General features: G+C 48.2%; 1 protein-coding gene across 3 annotated transcripts in view; it reads left to right on the forward strand.

Annotated features, from left to right (window-relative positions):
- ETS1 (ETS proto-oncogene 1, transcription factor) overlaps positions 1-17,558 on the forward strand; it is a 112,738-nt gene that overhangs the window by 32,857 nt on the left and 62,323 nt on the right. The window contains exon 1 of one of the 3 annotated variants that reach the window (XM_035138942.3): positions 13,325-14,193. The exons of the other annotated variants lie outside the window; for them this stretch is intronic. Coding sequence (XP_034994833.1) covers positions 14,112-14,193 — 82 coding nt within the window. The 5' untranslated portion in view covers positions 13,325-14,111. Of the gene's footprint in view, positions 1-13,324; positions 14,194-17,558 lie in introns of those variants that run through there. 3 annotated transcript variants of the gene reach the window in all.

A 17,558-nucleotide genomic window follows, 5' to 3' on the forward strand; every position in this document is an offset into this window, starting at 1 on the left:
TGGTTGTCAAACTTAATCCCATTCCAGGAATCCGTTTGACTCCCTGAACTGTTCGAAAACCAAGGCGCGGCTTCCAATTGGCTGCATAAGCTTCCTGCACTCAGTCAGAAGCCATGGAAGCCACGTTGGACGTTTGGCTTCCAAAAAACATTCGCAAACCAGAACACTTACTTCCGGGTTTGCGGCATTTAAGCTGTTCAACAACCAAGGTAGCACTGTAAAGCGCTTTTTCTTTGCCAATGTAGCTGAGTCCTGGGTCGTCATCTCCGAATGAATTTCTGAAAGACGAGATGCTCTCCGGGCCAAGCTCAACACATCATCCACCAAAACACGTGCAAACATTTCCAGTGCAACCGAACAGGGAAGCTCGTTGCCTTTCGCCGTTACAGGACAACTTCTTTCTTGTGTGCTTTAGAAAGCTTTTGCTGCCTGGCGCAATTGTGGTGCATTTCTCAGTGAATTAAAGATTTTCCCAAAGCAGGCAGCTGTGCCAGACGAGCGTGGAGGGCACCCCTCTCCAGCGGCCGAGCTGAGAGAGTGGGATTGTGCCTCTACCTTTCGTAAAGAGCGTTTCTTTATTGGAAAGTGAATGGGACACGTCTTGGCTGCTCTGCCATCGGGGAGCCACAGAAGAGGCTTTATTTGTTTCTGGGACCATCCTTGGGCGGCAGGAGGCGGGGGCGGGGGCGGGGGGGGCAGAGTGAATGCTCATGCTTTGCCAAATGCAGCACCAGAAAGGAAGATGTTGCCAAGTTTCATGTATAGATGCAAATCTAGGAAGGACGAGTATAATGGCAGTAGGAATGCCCTTCCTCTCCCCAGGGTGGCAAATGGGACTGGGCCCAGGTGCTCAGTCTGGTGCCTGTGTGCTGTGAATGGGCAGTTTCAAGGCCCCCATTGCTCCCCTTTCTTGTTACTCCTTATCTTTGAAGTGTACTTGGACCACAGATCTGTAGAGGCCATCCCATTAAGACAAATGGCACACACTGCCCCACCAAGCTCAGCCTTCCCAATGCCTCCCTTCTTCTTAGCATTGCTGCACGCCTCCCCAATCTCAGAGTCGTGCAAGATCCCAGGGGTTCCAGGTGCACTTACTCAGGGTCCATGCTTCCTTTTGTAAACGAGGCACAGCGGAGACTCTGGTGTCTTTATGATAAAGGGTTTGTTTACGCACATATACAACCTGAGCATACAATGGAGGGGCTCAAAGCATCATCACCCCAAAAGGGTCTTGCTTTTCTCATAGCTGCAGCCCTGGATTCAGGCATCAAATATGGTGCTGTGCCTGCTGCTCTGTATCCTACTCTAAGCTCTGGCTTTCCCTCTTGAAGGAGAGGCCCCAAACTGAATTGCTTGGATGTTTTGTTCTCTTAATGGCCCATTACTTCAAGTCCACCCAAAGACAGTTGTGGGCAGGATTTCTGCATTTCAAGGAGCTGGACTAGATGGCCATCGGGTCCCTTCCGACTGTACATTTCTATGATTCTATGATACCCGAGCTATCACCTCAACACAGGAAGCTTACACTAGCTTAATCAACATTTAACACACGCTGATTCCAGGGGATTAGAAGTATCCAGCACACAACTTAATACACGTGGGTCTGGCACCCAATTTTAACACCCCAAGACTTAATTAAATTCTAATACCTATGGGACCAAGGAATTAAGGGCAGTGTGGCATCCACAAACTCATAGCATGATCATCGAATTGTAGAGTTGGAAGTAATCCAAAGAGTCTTCAAGTAGTGCAGGAATAACATACAACCTTACAACCAACCAGTCTGGGGGTGCCACTGCCCATCGGTTTTGCTCTTGTGGAGCTCAGAAGGGAGTGGGGGATGGGGACACAATGAGGCTGAGTTGACTCCGCCTCTTTGGCTTTGGCTCCGCCTCCTGTTGGCCTCCCTGCCTTCCGCCCTACCCATCCCAGTGGGCACCAGGACACTCTTAAATAGACTCTTAAATTGTCAATGAGAGGAGCAGACTGCAGGTCAGTTAGCCAGAAATGCAAGGCGCTTAAACAGGGAGGGACTAGAAAAGACTGGCAGGCGCTAGTCAATCTTCCATTTCCCCTTCTCAAAGTGGAAACAAACCAGGGACACAGGGAAGGAAGAGCTAGAGAAATTATGCTTGGGTTCTGCAGTAGTTCAGGTGAGGGCCACAAAGACCTGCCCGGTGCTCTACGCTAACTGAAGGCACACCCAGAATCCTCCGCAGCATGTAAATAATTCTGCAGTAGATGCTTTGAGGTTCTTGAGCGAAGGAGCTGAGACAGAAAGAGTTTCTTTTGGAAACCGCCTAACTTGCATTTCTCAAACCAATGCGTGAACCGAAACGTTGATATTTTTCAAAATCTCTCTGAAGTTTGCGATGCAGTTCTCCAACCAAAAAAATATCTAGAGAAAAGTATATATTATGGGCAAATAGAAGACAGCACCTTCCGCCCCTATTTGGAGGTAGAACATCTGACAGCCGCCCTTGTCTACAGAGGCATAGAGAGCAGTTTCTGATAGCCCAGTCCTTCACGGGAGGAAGTCCGTCTTCCCCTCTCCAGTTTCCCTGCCTCTCACTTCATTAATGTTTCAGATGTTTATAAATGAGAGTGATGATCTGCTTAGTTTCTAGTTTGGGTCTCCAGGGGAGACACTCTCTAAAGCACTTAGGAAGTTTGGGAAAAAGTAGCCCTATATAAACGATGCTCTTTCCTCCCCTCTCCTGTGCTTCTGCTGAACAGTTGGCTGTGGAATTTGTTCCCATAACTGTATCAGGGTAAAGTATCTCAGCTTGGCAGAGAGGAACCCTATGGGGGAGGATGCTGTCTCCCAATTCTCATCATTTCCCAATAAATTTGGGGCAGATCCCCCAAGCAAGCCGAACAAAGCTATCACGGCTCTTTAAAAGCAAAACATTTCAGTTTTGCCTACTTCAACCCCAGGTGGGCGGGGTAGAAATAAATTATTATTATTATTATTATTATTATTATTATTATTATTATTATTATTAGACATGCAGCCTGGCTCAGAGCAGCCTTGGACTGGCAAGTTCCTGGCAAGCAGCACCCCCTGGCCAGCCCCAGAGGCACCATTCGCCTGCGGAGCTTGTAGCCAGGGCTGCTGCAACAAACAGCCACAGGAGCCTTTGGGCGACAGAGATGTAAGGGGGAATCAGAGGGGGGGAGGAAAGGAAGGAGGGACAGAGGCCCACAGCACCCATGACCATCATTCAAGGCATCCCAGGGTGCCACGACACACTGGTTGAAAACCACTGGCCTAGGTACTGATGTGTCCGGACAAAGATAATCCCATTAAGGGTTTATGGAAAGAAATCCTGTTATCTGCGCTGTTTTGGCACCATAGCCCTTTAAGGTCTGAGAGTCATCTCATTCCCTCAACACGCACACGCACATTTCTGGGCAATCCCAAACTATTTTGGAATAAGAGCAATATTTCCACCAAGTCTGGCATGATGTTAAGCAAGCTTATGAGATTTATTCTGTTTGTTTGTTTGTTTCAGGTAGGTAGCCGTGTTGGTCTGACATAGTCAAAACAAAATAAAAAAATCCTTCCAGTAGCACCTTAGAGACCAACTAAGTTTGTCATAGGTATGAGCTTTCGTGTGCATGCACACTTCTTCAGATACACTGAAACAGAAGTCACCAGACCCTATGTTTGTTTGTTTGATATTCCAAGGTGGTGTACATGGCTCTCCCCCTCCTCAATTAATCACCACAACAACCCTGTGAGGTAGATGAGGCTGAGAGGCAGCGATTGCCCCCCTCCCCAAGGTCACCCAGTAAGCATCATGGCTGAGTACCCTGGTCTTTCCAGTGCTCTAACTACTACACCATGCTGTTGAATTCATGCAGCAAAGCAGGCTACCTAGCCAAGCTCTTGTGGCTCATGGTATATTTTCGACGTGTCGGTCACAGTAGCGAATGCCCTACCAGTCCCTACTAATGGACAAGCTAGACAGCTGGCTTCTTCTGTACTTACGTAATGCAACGAGTGCTTGGCCAAGATAATGGCTTAGATAAGAATGAGGGTACTCAGACCTGGGGAGCAACAGTGCCCCACCAGAACTCTCCTCAAGCCAAGCTCCTTTCCTTACTTCCCCTTCACTCCAGGTCACTCCATGCCTGCCCACCCTTTCCCATGCCCTCCTTGAGAGCTTGCTTGGAATTGTCCTTGAACTGTGGCAATGCCTCTTTGCTTGTCTGGATGGAGACATGGGCTTGTACATGCAGGAAACCTTGACTTTTGCATGGAGACTATTATATTGGAGGGGTAAGAATCATGTCTGTTGCTCTGCCAGATTTTGCATCTGACCATGTCCACCACTGTGTGGCTCCTAGTAGGTCACCCAAGAGGTAATGTGGTCCTCAGGCTAAATAAATTTCTGCCTCTTTGGCTTAGATGATGATGATGGGGAGAGAGAGAGCAGTGGGGAGGGGAGGGGACCGTAAAATGTGTTGGGGTCATAGGTCATCACTGGAGAGAAAAGGCAGATTAAACTGTCAACATGGCCAGCAACTGATGCACTCTGACCCAGGGTCAGACCTTCCACCCCACACATTTACCACATTCGTCTCTGGAAGCCAAGATGTTGAGATGAAAAGGTGTATTCTAACACATTCGCTTAGGATTTCGTTTCTGAAAGAGGCTGCTGCTGTTACCAGTACCCGTTTGCTGCTGGCGGATGCTCCCTCTCCCCCATGCAAAGGCATCTCAGCAATGGCTGTCTGTTGGCTGAGGAATTCCTCGCTCTTCCAAAATCCAGTACTATTAAAAATCTTTCACTGACATCAGTGCAAGATTTCTGCCAGTGGGACCTTAAAGATGACCAGGGTCTTCCAGTCAAGGGAGTTTAGATTGGGTGCAGTTTTGCAGCTTAGAGAACGCAGGAGACTGATGCTCTATAACAGGCTTCCTCAACCTCAGCCCTCCAGATGTTTTTGGCCTACAACTCCCATGATCCCTAGCTAGCAGGACCACTGGTCAGGGATGATGGGAATTGTAGTCTCGAAACATCTGGAGGGCCGAGTTTGAGGAAGCCTGCTCTATGATGACCAGATTCTGAGGATGCATTGTGGGTGACAGATTCCCCTTTCACGTGTGGCTTTCTGGCTGCCCAGGATCACCTGAATGGAGGCTGGTCTGCTCCAGAAAAATTCTGCATCACCACTGGTTCTTTTAGGATGTGCCCTGGTTATATTTATCAGTAGTCACTACATTTTCAAGAGGTGAATGGCAGATAGCATTGCCTGGAAAATTCTGACATACTGTATACCATTAAACCTTGATAAGTAACTAAATTTCATCCTGATATCTATCACTTTTTCTATCAAAAGTAGCATTCCTTCACCCTGCCTATTCTTCTGAATATGCTTTTATTTTTAAGCCAGAATTTGACTGGATAGACTTTGTGTGAAGGATCTAGGAGTCTTAACATGAGTCAACATTGTGATGCAGCAGCTAAAAAAAAAGCTAATGCTATTCTAGGCTTCATCAACAGAAGTCTAGTGTCCAGGTCAAGGGAATTAATAATACCCTCAATTCTGCCTTGGTCAGACCTGGAGACCTGTGTCCAGTTCTGAGCACCGCAATTTAAGAAGAATATTGACAAGCTGGAATGTGTGCAGAGGAGAGCAACCAAGATGATCAAGGGTCTGGAGACCAAGCCTTATGAGGATTGGTTGAGGCAGCTGGGTATGTATAGCCTGGAGAAGAGAAGACTGAGAGGTGAGATGAGAACCATCACCAAATATCTGAAGGGCTGCCACATGGAAGATGGAGCAAGCTTGTTTTCTGCTGCTCCAGAGGCCCTAACCAATGGACTGAAATGACAAGAAAGGAGAAAGGAGATTCCAACTAAACCAGGCATCCCCAAACTGTGGCCCTTCAGATGTTTTGGCCTACAACTCCCATGATCCCTAGCTAACAGGACCAGTGGTCAGGGATGATGGGAATTGTAGTCCAAAACATCTGCAGGGCCGAAGTTTGGGGATGCCTGAACTAAACCTTAGAAAGAACTTTCTGGAAGTAAGAGCTGTTCAACAGCGGAACAAACTCCCTCCAAAGGTGGTGACCTCTCCTTCCTTGAATGTTTTCAAGCAGAGGTTGGCTGGTCTCTCTCAGGGATTCTTGAGCTGTGATTCCTGCATCGCTGGTAGTTGGACTAGAGTCTAGACCCTTGGGGTCCCTTCCAACTGTACAATTCTGTGATTCTATATGCTTCTGTGATAATACATCCACAAGACCCCAGGTTCAATACCCAATGGCATCTCCAGGTAGGACTGAGAGAGAACCACTATCTGTGTGAACAGTGCTCAGCTAGATGGGTCAATGGCCTCATTCAATATAAGGCAGTATCCTGGGTTGCTCTGGGATTGAAGACTGGGAGAGCTAACCTCTTCTCTACTGATGCTCACTGGATGCCAGGAATGAATGAATGGATTTATCAGAGGCTGTGAATGAGCTGAGTCCTGATGGGGAAATTTAAATTCCCTTGTAGCAATAAAAGCACACACCAAAGTATCGGAGATCATCACTCAGCAGATGTCCAACAATGAGTTTCGAAATACGAAAATAACTTTCGACACAAGCAGAGCATCACCAATACTGCTGCTTCCACTGAGCCTGGCGTGGCTGTGTCTGGCTGACCAAGGAAAGCTAATCAGGAGACTGGCATGGGGAGAGAGGCATGTTATTTAATTAGCCGCACAATGCAATGACTTGGAGGCACGTGGTGGCCCTAATGGAAGGAGATAGATGTCCTTTTAGCCGGGCTAATTGTTCGGAAAGAGCGGGGTCTTTGTTCAGGCCCTGCATGCGGTCTGTGATCTTTCAGAGCCTCAGGGGGCTGCCCCTGCTTATAATTTTTGATGGATCTATTCAGGGCCGCTTTGCAGCGTAACAAGAGGAAAAACAAGAGCCGCATTGTTGGGCAGCCAGGATCTCCATCCAAGAAAACCACCCCAACAAACCCAAACACGTGTAGAGGGAGGAGGGCCGCTTCGCTTCGCCAGGAGAGCAGATGGGCCAGGAGGCAGGCTTCCCAAGTCAGAAGGCAGCACTCTTAATGGTCCTTAATGGATGGATGCAGGAAGATGCCTTGCACCCAGTCACATCATGGGTCCATCTGCCTACACTGACAGCTCTCGAGGATTTCATAGTCACTTATCTATTTAAAAAAAATACTTACATGCCACTATAGCATACAAGATATCAAAGTACTTTAGAAAAAGTATATCTACGTACGGGGGGGGGAACCACACAACATTTTAAATTCAGAGGCGATTAACTATTACGAAAAGACTTTTCTGCAAGCAAACCAAGGTGGAAACTCAATAACTGGGTCCCTTGGAGGAATCCTTCACGTCTCTGTTCCGCTCAGGTGTGCAGGCTCTCAGCCAATGGATGGAGAGGTGTCATTTTGCCAAAACAAAGCCAAGCAAGAGTTCGAGGCAGCTTTCCCAACCGAGAAAAATGTGGGATTTGGCCTTCTCCGTGCTGATCTTTGCTCCTTCCTGCCACTCCGCCTTCTCGCGCTCTCCCTTCAGGCTTGGCGTCTGGGATTTACTGGCCATCACTTCCGTGGGAACTTCTCCCCCTTTTTTTTTGGTGGGGAGGGAGTGATGCTGACGAATGCTGCGGAAAGGAAACCGAGGAACAGTCAGACCCGCTTTCACACTCTGGGGACCACAGATGCATTTGAACGGCCTTGTCCTCCCAGCATCGAGGCTGCAGGTGCTATGTGAACCAGGCCCTGCCTCTTTTCCTCATCCATAGCCATCCTGCGAGGCCTCTTCCCCCCCCCCACTTGTGAATTACCCTGCGGGGTGGGGGTATGTGCTTTTGCTCCTCCGTGCCTCTGGAAGTTACAACATTCCAATGCAATGCAGAAAAAAGAAGAGATTATGGGCTTGTGAAAATTGCATCATCTCTCTCTCTCTCCATCTGAGCCTGCAATGAGTCGTTTCCAAAGCCAGCTGCTTCTTTTATGCTTGATTTCAAACTCTTTCTTGCATGGCTAGGGTTGCCAACTGACTTGGGGGGGTGCGTCTGTGCTTGTGATGACGCTGCCCTGCCGTTCTCTGGAGCACCTCAGCCATCAAGTTCAGTCTACAGGAAACAGGAGGTGATGTTTGTCACGGCAAGGAGGCAGGCCTGCAGTTTGAGCTGCCATTAGAATCATGGGAGCAGGGCCTGGTTAAGGCAGTTGGCAACCTTGCCCAAATTCCCTCCCTTTGCAATGATTCATCTCAAGATGGACTTGCAGCGAATCTTCTCCTGTCGTGATGTTCCACTCATTCATGAGTTCCTCTGCTTACTTTCTTCCCCTGATGTTTTATTACTGCATATATAAAAATATATGGCAAAAGAGACGTGGAAAAACTGAAACCTTTCAGCTGGGGGCAGCCCCCTAAATGTCCCTATAGAGCAGAATAGGACTGCTTTCTCCTGCCACAGGGAACTGCCAGAGCCTTTGTATCATTAACCAATATTAGACCAATCCCCACCCACATGTCAGACCTATTTGCATGCCTAGCAACCAATGTACCACATAGTAAGGCAAATACAGCCACACTTAGTAGTTCTGGAAGCAAATGATTGAGAAGGTATAGGGACTTCCAGGAGAAAGGAGCAGTCCCCAAGGGAAATCCATGTACCTTTTGCTGGAAGATTTGATAGTAATGATCGACATAACAGGACACAGCACTTCTCATTCCAGAAGCATGAGCCCCAGCAGGCTGACCCACAAGAAACTGCAGCCCCAGGCTGGGTAAGGTCCCCACCTCCCTTTGCAGCAAGCATTCTTGAAAGATAGTGCTCACTCATTCCCCACATGACCCATGATGAAAACATGGGGAGGTTCTGTGACATTTGGGGGTTTCTGTCCCCTTATATACATTTGATACCTTCTGGGCTGTAGGATTTCACACAACGATGGTGGATGATCATGAAATTTGGATTGGGGTCTGGAGAAGACGTAACACCTTTCCTGCACATCACACATATGCACCGCAGTGCTTCCCAACCTTAGTTCTCCACCTGGTGTTTTTGGACTACAACTCCCATCACCCCTTACTACTGGTCTTGCTAGCTAGGGATGATGGGAGTTGTAGTCCAAAAAAACCCCCAAAATGGATGGAGACCCAGGTTTGGTAAACCCCACTATTTCTCTGCAAACCAACGTTATGCATTTGATCCCTGCAGCTGAGCATATAAACCGATCCATCGAAAAGCCCAGCATTTTAGCTGGCAACGGGCAATACAAAAAGGCTGCCTGCTATATCTGGGTTGACTTGTTCACATGAGTGACTCACCACTTGATGCAGCAAGTCAGTATGGATGTGTCTGTGTGTGAACCAAGCACATCTCAAGAAATACATTGCAGTCACTCAGCACGCAACTAAGACTGTTGGGTTTTCTCACAGAAAGAACCACAAGAAGCAGGTTGCTAATGACGTTTGTATTCTTCTTTTTGTAATAAAAAAACCTTATAGATATATATATGTATATGTATATACCGGTAAATGGACTTTTGTGAGTCATACACGCCTATCTGTGCTCTGCCGTTTGTGGTCGGGTGTTTTTGCTACAGAAGTTGCAATAAAATACTTTATGTGCAAACCAAGACGCCCTTCCCCCCCAGACCTTCATTTAGGTTCGAGAGCTCCTGGAGTGATAGAGATCTCAGCATATTTTGTGGCAGGAGAGGTTCCAACCCCGCCTTGCAAAGGAAGGATCCTTGGTTTCAGGTGAAATTGGTGGGGGAAATAAGCAGTCAGCACTTTTGGGTCTTAGTCCCCCCCCCTTTTTTTTTTACTTCTCACTGATTGCAACTTCACACATGCTTAATTTTCTGAAAGGTGGACCCACTGTGGATTCCTCCAGGCTGTGTCTCATCAATGTCACCTTGTTTTCAGAAAACACATTTGTTGTTACTAAAAGCCCTCCTCTGTTCTTTCTTCTTCTTCTTCTTTTTAAAAAACCAACCCTGTGAATATAAAACAAAGAGGTTGTACAAACAGAAAATAGCGGTGTCCGCCTTTTCATGTACAAAACAAAACCTCTTCCACCTTCAACATTTTAACTACATTTTAACTAAACTGAAAGTATTACAGGCAGGGGGGTTGCGGCCTTGTATGTGTAAAATGCCACCAATGTACAGTTTTGATCGTCACATGTCCAAAAAAAAAAAAAGGTATCGAAGAGCTGGAAAGCTCCTTTACAAGGAAAGGTGACAGTGTTTGAGGCTTTTTAGCTGGGGAGGGAAAGGTGAAGAGGAATGGTCAAGGTTTACAGAATGATGGAGATGGAGAAAAAGTGTTAGCACTTCATCTGGTGATGCTGAGGGGTAGGCAGTTACCGCTAATTCCTTCGCACAGGGCAGAGTTGAACTATGGAATTCAGGTTTGGATGCCCACCAAACTTGTTGTTGTTGTTTAGTCGTTTAGTCGTGTCCGACTCTTCGTGACCCCATGGACCAGAGCACGCCAGGCACTCCTGTCTTCCACTGCCTCCCGCAGTTTGGTCAAACTCATGTTCGTAGCTTCCAGAACACTGTCCAACCATCTCGTCCTCTGTCGTCCCCTTCTCCTAGTGCCCTCAATCTTTCCCAACATCAGGGTCTTTCCCAAGGATTCTTCTCTTCTCATGAGGTGGCCAAAGTATTGGAGCCTCAGCTTCACGATCTGTCCTTCCAGTGAGCACTCAGGGCTGATTTCCTTCAGAATGGAGAGGTTTGATCTTCTTGCAGTCCATGGGACTCTCAAGAGTCTCCTCCAGCACCATAATTCAAAGGCATCAATTCTTCGGCGATCAGCCTTCTTTATGGTCCAGCTCTCACTTCCATACATCACTACTGGGAAAACCCACCAAACTTAGAAGGCTCTAAATTGTTAGACAAATTGTTGGAGGATAAAGCTATCCATGGCTGCTTGCTACCTCCAGGATCAAGGGCAATCTGGCTCTGGGTATACTACAACAACAACAACAACAACAACAACAACAACAACAACAACAACAACAACAACAACAACAACAACAACAACAACATTTTTATTATTTGTACCCCATCCACTCTGGTTCATCCAGAGTGGGCTGTTTCCTTCAAGCCCTGCTTGGGGAGGGGGATGTCTCCCAGCGGCATCTGGTTGGCCACTGAAGGAAAGATGCAGGAATGGATGGACCTTTGGTTTGATCCAGCAGGACTCTTTTCATGTTCCTGCACCCAGGAGCTAATTTGGTAGTATACACCCCGAGATGTTTGCCCCGTGGAACTGGACTTCTCCATGGCAACCCATCTTCTGTAAGCAAGATTCTCCATATTGCCCATATTCAAAATGTCTTTCATCCTCTGTTACAAGTGTGGGAGAGTTTGGGCTTTTTCTTGGGAGAGTTTGGGAGCTTTTTCAAGGTTGTGACTCAGAATAAGATGGTCACAAAAGAAGGGCAGCATCAGACACCAAACCATATTAACTTGCTCAGCAGCATCCTTCCAATCCACACCCACTCCGGAGAACTAATTTGAACCTGGGTCCAGTTCTGGGCACCCTAGTCTATTAAGCTGGATATTGATAAGCAGAGCATGTGCAAAGGTCTCCCACCCCTGCATTGCGCCACTTGCTCTCTCAGCCAGTCAAATTTCCTTTCACATTCTGTAATGCGGGACTGTGGAGCCTGTGTCCACTCATGTATGGCTGGGCTCCAACTCCTCCCATCAGCCTTGACCATTGGCTATGCTGGCTGGGAGTGATGGGAGTTGTAGTCCAGCAACATCTGGAGGGGGCCTCCCAGGTTCCCTCATCCCTCCTCCAGTTATTGCAGCAGCTAAAAAAGCCAATGCAATTCTGGGTTGCATCAATAGGAGTATAGCATCTAGATCAAGGGAAGTAATAGTACCACTGTATTCTGCTCTGGTCAGACCTCACCTGGAGTACAGTGTCCAGTTCAGGATACTGACAAGCTGGAACGTGTCCAGAGGAGGGCAACCAAAATGGTCAGAGGCCTGGAAACGATGCCTTATGAGGTACGGCTTAGGGAGCTGGGTATGTTAAGCCTGGAGAAGAGAAGGTTAAGGGGTGATATGATAGCCATGCTAAAATATATAAAAGGATGTCATATAGAAGAGGGAGAAATGTTCTTTTCTGCTGCTCCAGAGAAGCAGACACGGAGCAATGGATTCAAACTACAAGAAAGAAGATTCCACCTAAACATTAGGAAGAACTTCCTGACAGTAAGAGCTGTTCGGCAGTGGAATTTGCTGCCAAGGAGTGTGGCGGAGTCTCCTTCTTTGGAGGTTTTTAAGCGGAGGCTTGACGGCCATATGTCAGAAATGCTGTGATGGTGTTTCCTGCTTGTCAGGGGTTTGGACTGGATGGCCCTTGTGGTCTCTTCCAACTCTATGATTCTATGATTCTAGGTAGCATCCCCCTCCCATCCCTAGGAAAGTAGATGTGTAAGATCTGTAATACCTGACCTCTTGCTCTGTCCTCACAATCAAATGCATGCCCTCTCAAGTCACACTCAGTCCATAAAAATGTATCAAACTGTACAGCTATAATGGATGGGAAGAGCTTTGGACACTCTGTAAATGTGAGTTATTGTGATTCATCATGATTAATGGATAGAGAGGGAGAATCGTCCTTCCGTAGCATTGCTGGTCACCCTAGTGGCAAAGGAAATCATGAAAAGGGGGCATTAAGGGGGCCTGCCTTAAACCCCCAAGGACTGAAAACACTCTTTTCCCCTCCAGACAATCCTAGGGAACTGTAGTTTCCCCCTAACAGAGATACAGTTCCCAGCAACCTGCCCCAAATTCCTACTTCGATGGCACCACTGTATGTATGTGTCTCTCTGTGTTGTATTAAACTAGTAAGACTTTTTTATTTAAAAAAATCAGTTATGTGTGTGCAAGAGAGAGAGAGGAAACTCATCCCCTGCAGAAACACCACCTCCCACTTTATGAAGAGGCTGAGGCTGAGTTCTTTTCCTCTTTATAGACCGTGTGGTATTCATAAAAAAACAGGGGCTCATGTGCTGTTCAAGCTGCATGAAGGGCTTCCTAAAGACCCCTCTACTTAAGCAAGCAGTCCTGGGTTCATGAGATCCATCACACTGCTTTATTGTTATTGATATTTAACTTAATATTTTATTGATGGCGCCTCTGCTTTTACTGATGTATTTCTTTGTGTTTTTGGTTCTAAATGTCACATAGAGCTTTTCCTTTCCCTTATCTTACTGTGTGTTATATAAACTGCTTAGGGATTTGGCATATTAAGTGGTTTGGCGATGCCAATGATGATGAATTTCCTCGGAATGTGGTGGACTCTCCTTTACGGGAAGGTTTTAAGCAGAGGCAGGATGGCCACCTGTCGGGGATCCTTTAGCTGTGATTTCTGCATTGCAGGAGTTGGACTAGATGACCCTTGAGCCCCCCCCAATCTACAATCCCATGACTCTTTGATGATGAAGAAGAAAGCAAGACCCTTTTCTTTTGCTCCCAAGGGACTAAGTAAAGCGTGAAGTCCCATCCGCCTTCCCGCCTTCCTCTTTCAGTGCCTGATTACAGCTCTGGTCCTGAGGGGAGCCTTACTCCGGATTAACTAATGCGGAGTAAAGGGGAGAGGGGGGGAGCCCCTTTCCAGAGCGCGGTCCAGAGGCAAAGGCGCTTCGCGGAGGGTCTGGGCGGCGGCGAAGGGGCGGAGGCAGGCGGGTCCCACCCCGGCCGCTGTCACGGAGCGGAGCCCGGCCCCTGCTCCCTCCTCCCGTCGGCGGCAGCCCAGAGAGCTCCGCGCCTACAGCCGCTCCTGGGCTGGGAGAGAAACCCACGGGCAGGCAGGAGGCAGCGGCGGGGCTGGCCGGAGCAGGAACGCCCCGGAGACGAGGCACGGGAAGGCGGAAGGCAGCGCCAGAGCGAGCAAGCGAGCGCGCTACGGTCGGAGCCCGTCGGGCTGCCCCGCAGGCGGAGAAGCGGGCGCGGAGCGCACGGCGGCAAACTCGGAGGGCGCAGCTCGGAGTCTCCAACTTCGGGGGCGCGGGCCGCTTTCCCGGCCAGAGGGGCCGAAGGATCCGACCCAGAAGGTCCCCCTCCCCCTCGTGGACCATGAAGGCGGCCGTGGACCTCAAGCCCACCCTGACCATCATCAAGACCGAGAAGGTCGACGCCGAGATGTTCCCTTCGCCGGGTAAGTGGGCCGCTGCGCCGCGTTCTCGGTCCTTCGCGTGCCCCGACGACGCGCGGGGCTACTGGCCGGGACGCGCCTGGCCGGCCCCGCTGTCCCCAGGTCAGGGACGAAGGGTCCCCGGGCGGGCGACGGCTGCGCTCAGTTTCGCTCCTCGGTAACTGCGCCTTCCTGGGGTGGGCTATCCTGTTTCCACGGTCTTTGGCGACGCCTCTTCTGGGACACCCCCACCCCTTCCTCTCCGATCCCACCGGCTTTCTTCCACCCCTAGACCGTCTGGTTTATGCCCGGGGTCCCATCTCCCGGTGTTTCTTTTTCTCCCCCTGAATTGGAGTCCGGTAGTTGTGTGGATTCGTGGGGACGCTGTATGGTGTAAGCGAGTGGTTTGGCATCCCATCTCAAGCCGAGAGAGAGGTCTGGCCGACTTTCCGGCTGTTTATAGGGGTATGGCAGGAGCATCTTCCTGACAGTTGGACCACAGTCCGGGAGCCCTTGCCTGGAAGCTCCAGGGAAGCGTTTTTTCCTCCCTTTGGGTGTAATTGACTCTTCTCCTATCTCTCCCTCCTCCCTCTGTCTTTTTCTCTCTCTTCCGCCTTTCCCTCCCTCTCTCTCTGTATGTGTTTTGAGCGCGGCTGTACTGTACTCCAGGAGAGCTAATAGGTCTGGCTCGGAGCGCCTGTGTGGGCTGAAATGTCCCTTCCCTTCCCACCAGCGCACGAATCACACACCATTTTTACAAGTGAGATTTGCTGAAAGTAGCACATTCTCCTACCTCCCTTGTATGATCAGCTGGAGATGGCAAGGGGGGGGGTGGACGTTAGGGGAAAGTGGGCAAAAATAAGGCATTCTAATCCCATATCAGAGGGAAGGCTTTCTTTCATTCTCCTAGCTCTTTAAATTAAGAATCCAGGTTTTGGAGAGGGTTGATTTTTCTTCTTCTTATTATTTTTAAAATGCTGCTTTCTTTTAACTCATCCTTCTGGGGGTTCTGCTGGAGGAAAAGGGCAGTGCAAATTGACAGGGCGTAAAACTCAGATGGGGCTAACCTAGGTTCAAACCCCTCTTTACACAGGAATCGCACTGACAGTGCAAGCCTGTGCAAGCCTGCTCAAACATAAGTCCCACTGAGTTCCATAGGACTTACCAGTACTCCCAGGTAAAGTGCACTTAGGACCGTGGCCTGAAGCAGGGTTGGAATGTAATCCATAAATATATGGACGCCAAAGACAAAAACAACCCATAATCTCTTGATGAGAGAAAATAAAATGGTGGTCCCTTTTGTGACTTCTTTTTTTTAAAAAATACTCTTTTTAAAAAATAATACCCTTAAACACACACAAACACATTTTCCCCCATCTAGAAATTTAGAGTTTCGTTCCTTTGGTTTTATAAATTCATCAGTTGTAGATTACCAAAAAACAGACGAAAACCACCTTGATTTGGATGGTTTTGCCTTTTGATAATCTGCTAACATCAGTTCTGCATCCTCCAAACCCATTTTTTAAACAAAATGCTGTATTTTAAATTCTAGTGACATCTCAGTGACTTATATATCACTATGTTAAACCATCCTCTGCCAACCTGGAGCCCTGCAGTTGCTGCTGGACTACAAATCCCGTCATCAGCCCCAGGGGTCAGCACAACCAACATCCTATCAGCTCTTGTGTCCTACAGCCATGGTGAGAATTGTAGTTCAGCAGCACCTGGAGGACAGCAGGTTGATGCGATCTGTGCTACAAGAGATGCTGGGGAAATTGTCTGATGGAAGGACAGGGGAAGGAGCGTCCGATGTTATCTGGAGAGATGGTTTCAGCCCTAGTTGCTAAGTTACTGTGTGACCATCAATAATTTTAGCTCTTCTTGTTTGCGGTTAACACTTAGGCCCAGTCTTGGATGCAAAATGCAAAGGCTTGCTAAGTAACCTGGTATGACTCGACAGCCTGCTCTAGAGTCTAACAATGCAGCCGCTGGGTTCTTATATGTGGCCGAGATGCTCTTTTGCGCGGGTAGCAAAACTGTATCTGCAACGTGGGGAAAGGGTTAAGCTCAGTCTGATGATCACCCACAGCTGGACCCTCCTCTTGGCTAACCCTCCACATCTGTACACTCCTGGCATCTGTATTTACGGATGTTAAACTTCTTGCTTTCCCCCAACCATTTCTGAGCCTTGTTCCTGAGTTTCTGGGAAAAGCAGGCCCAGGTTTCGGCTGGTGGAAACACCTGGTGAACGGGAAGGTGACAGCTGGCAACCAAAATCCAGCCCAGCCTGCTGAATCCTAAACTTATGTATAGAAATTCATCCTATCAGTTTGCAAAAAGGTCACACTGCCTAAAAGAAAGAAAGGAAAAAGTATCATCTTTCATTGTAAGAGGGTGTTTTCGTTTTGTTTGTTGGTTTGTTGGTTTGTTTTTGCTTCATTTCTGAATGGGGAATAGCAGAATTTTCCATTCATGAAGAAGGATCAGTGACTCCAGATTTTGTCAAAGCAGAATCCTCACTACCCAAATTTCTGAATGCTTTTCATCCACACTATAATGCCTTGGGTGAGTTACCAGGGTATTGGGTGTGTTGAGCTGAACAACTGAATGACGACATGAAGACCTCCGTTCAAATCCTGCCTTAAACTTACTAGGCGCTCTCTCCTCTCAGTCCCAGCCCTACCTTTCAGGGTTGTCGTAAGGATAACTGAGATAATGTATCATCCTTGGGGAGGATAACTGAGACAATGTGTGTGAAGGGCTTTGAGAACGCTAAAGCACCGCATCAGTGCTAAGCAACTATTAAACCAAATCTTCTAAACAAAAGCTGCTAGTCCACAATAATTGTGGCTAGCTTGCTTTCCCACTACTTTGCTTCCCTGTACTTATCTGTGTTCGTCATTTATGGCACAGCAGCCTCCTGAGAAAGATGTAGCAGGGGAGAGAGAACCCTCCCCACAACATTATTTCAGTTTCAAAAGCTTCCTGTTCACCTGGAGAGGAGTCCTACTCACCATAGGTGATCAAGCAAGAGGCTGTTCAAAGGCCTGAATTACATCAAGCTGGTGATGGCTCCTGGTTAAAAGAGGATTTGCCAGATTCACAGAGGACAAGTCTACCAGCGGCTATTAGTGATGATAGTTGTGTGTTCAGATGCACCTATTTCAATTGAAACGGTAGTGAAGCAACAGCAGGGGTGGCCCACTGCCCTCAGCTGCTGCTTGTGGGCTTCCCCATGGGCACCTGGCTGGTGGAAGTGGGGATGGCAGTCTAGGTGGACCTTTGCTCTGACCAAGCAGGACCTTGCTTGTGTTCTCGTCACACCAGAGGTCCATTTTGGTCTAAAACCGTGGAGCAGAATGCAACTAAATCCTCAATGTGGTCTTGCT

This window comes from Zootoca vivipara, chromosome 14 (genome assembly GCF_965207765.1).
Source record: "Zootoca vivipara chromosome 14, rZooViv2.hap1.1, whole genome shotgun sequence".
Lineage (NCBI taxonomy): Eukaryota > Metazoa > Chordata > Lepidosauria > Squamata > Lacertidae > Zootoca > Zootoca vivipara.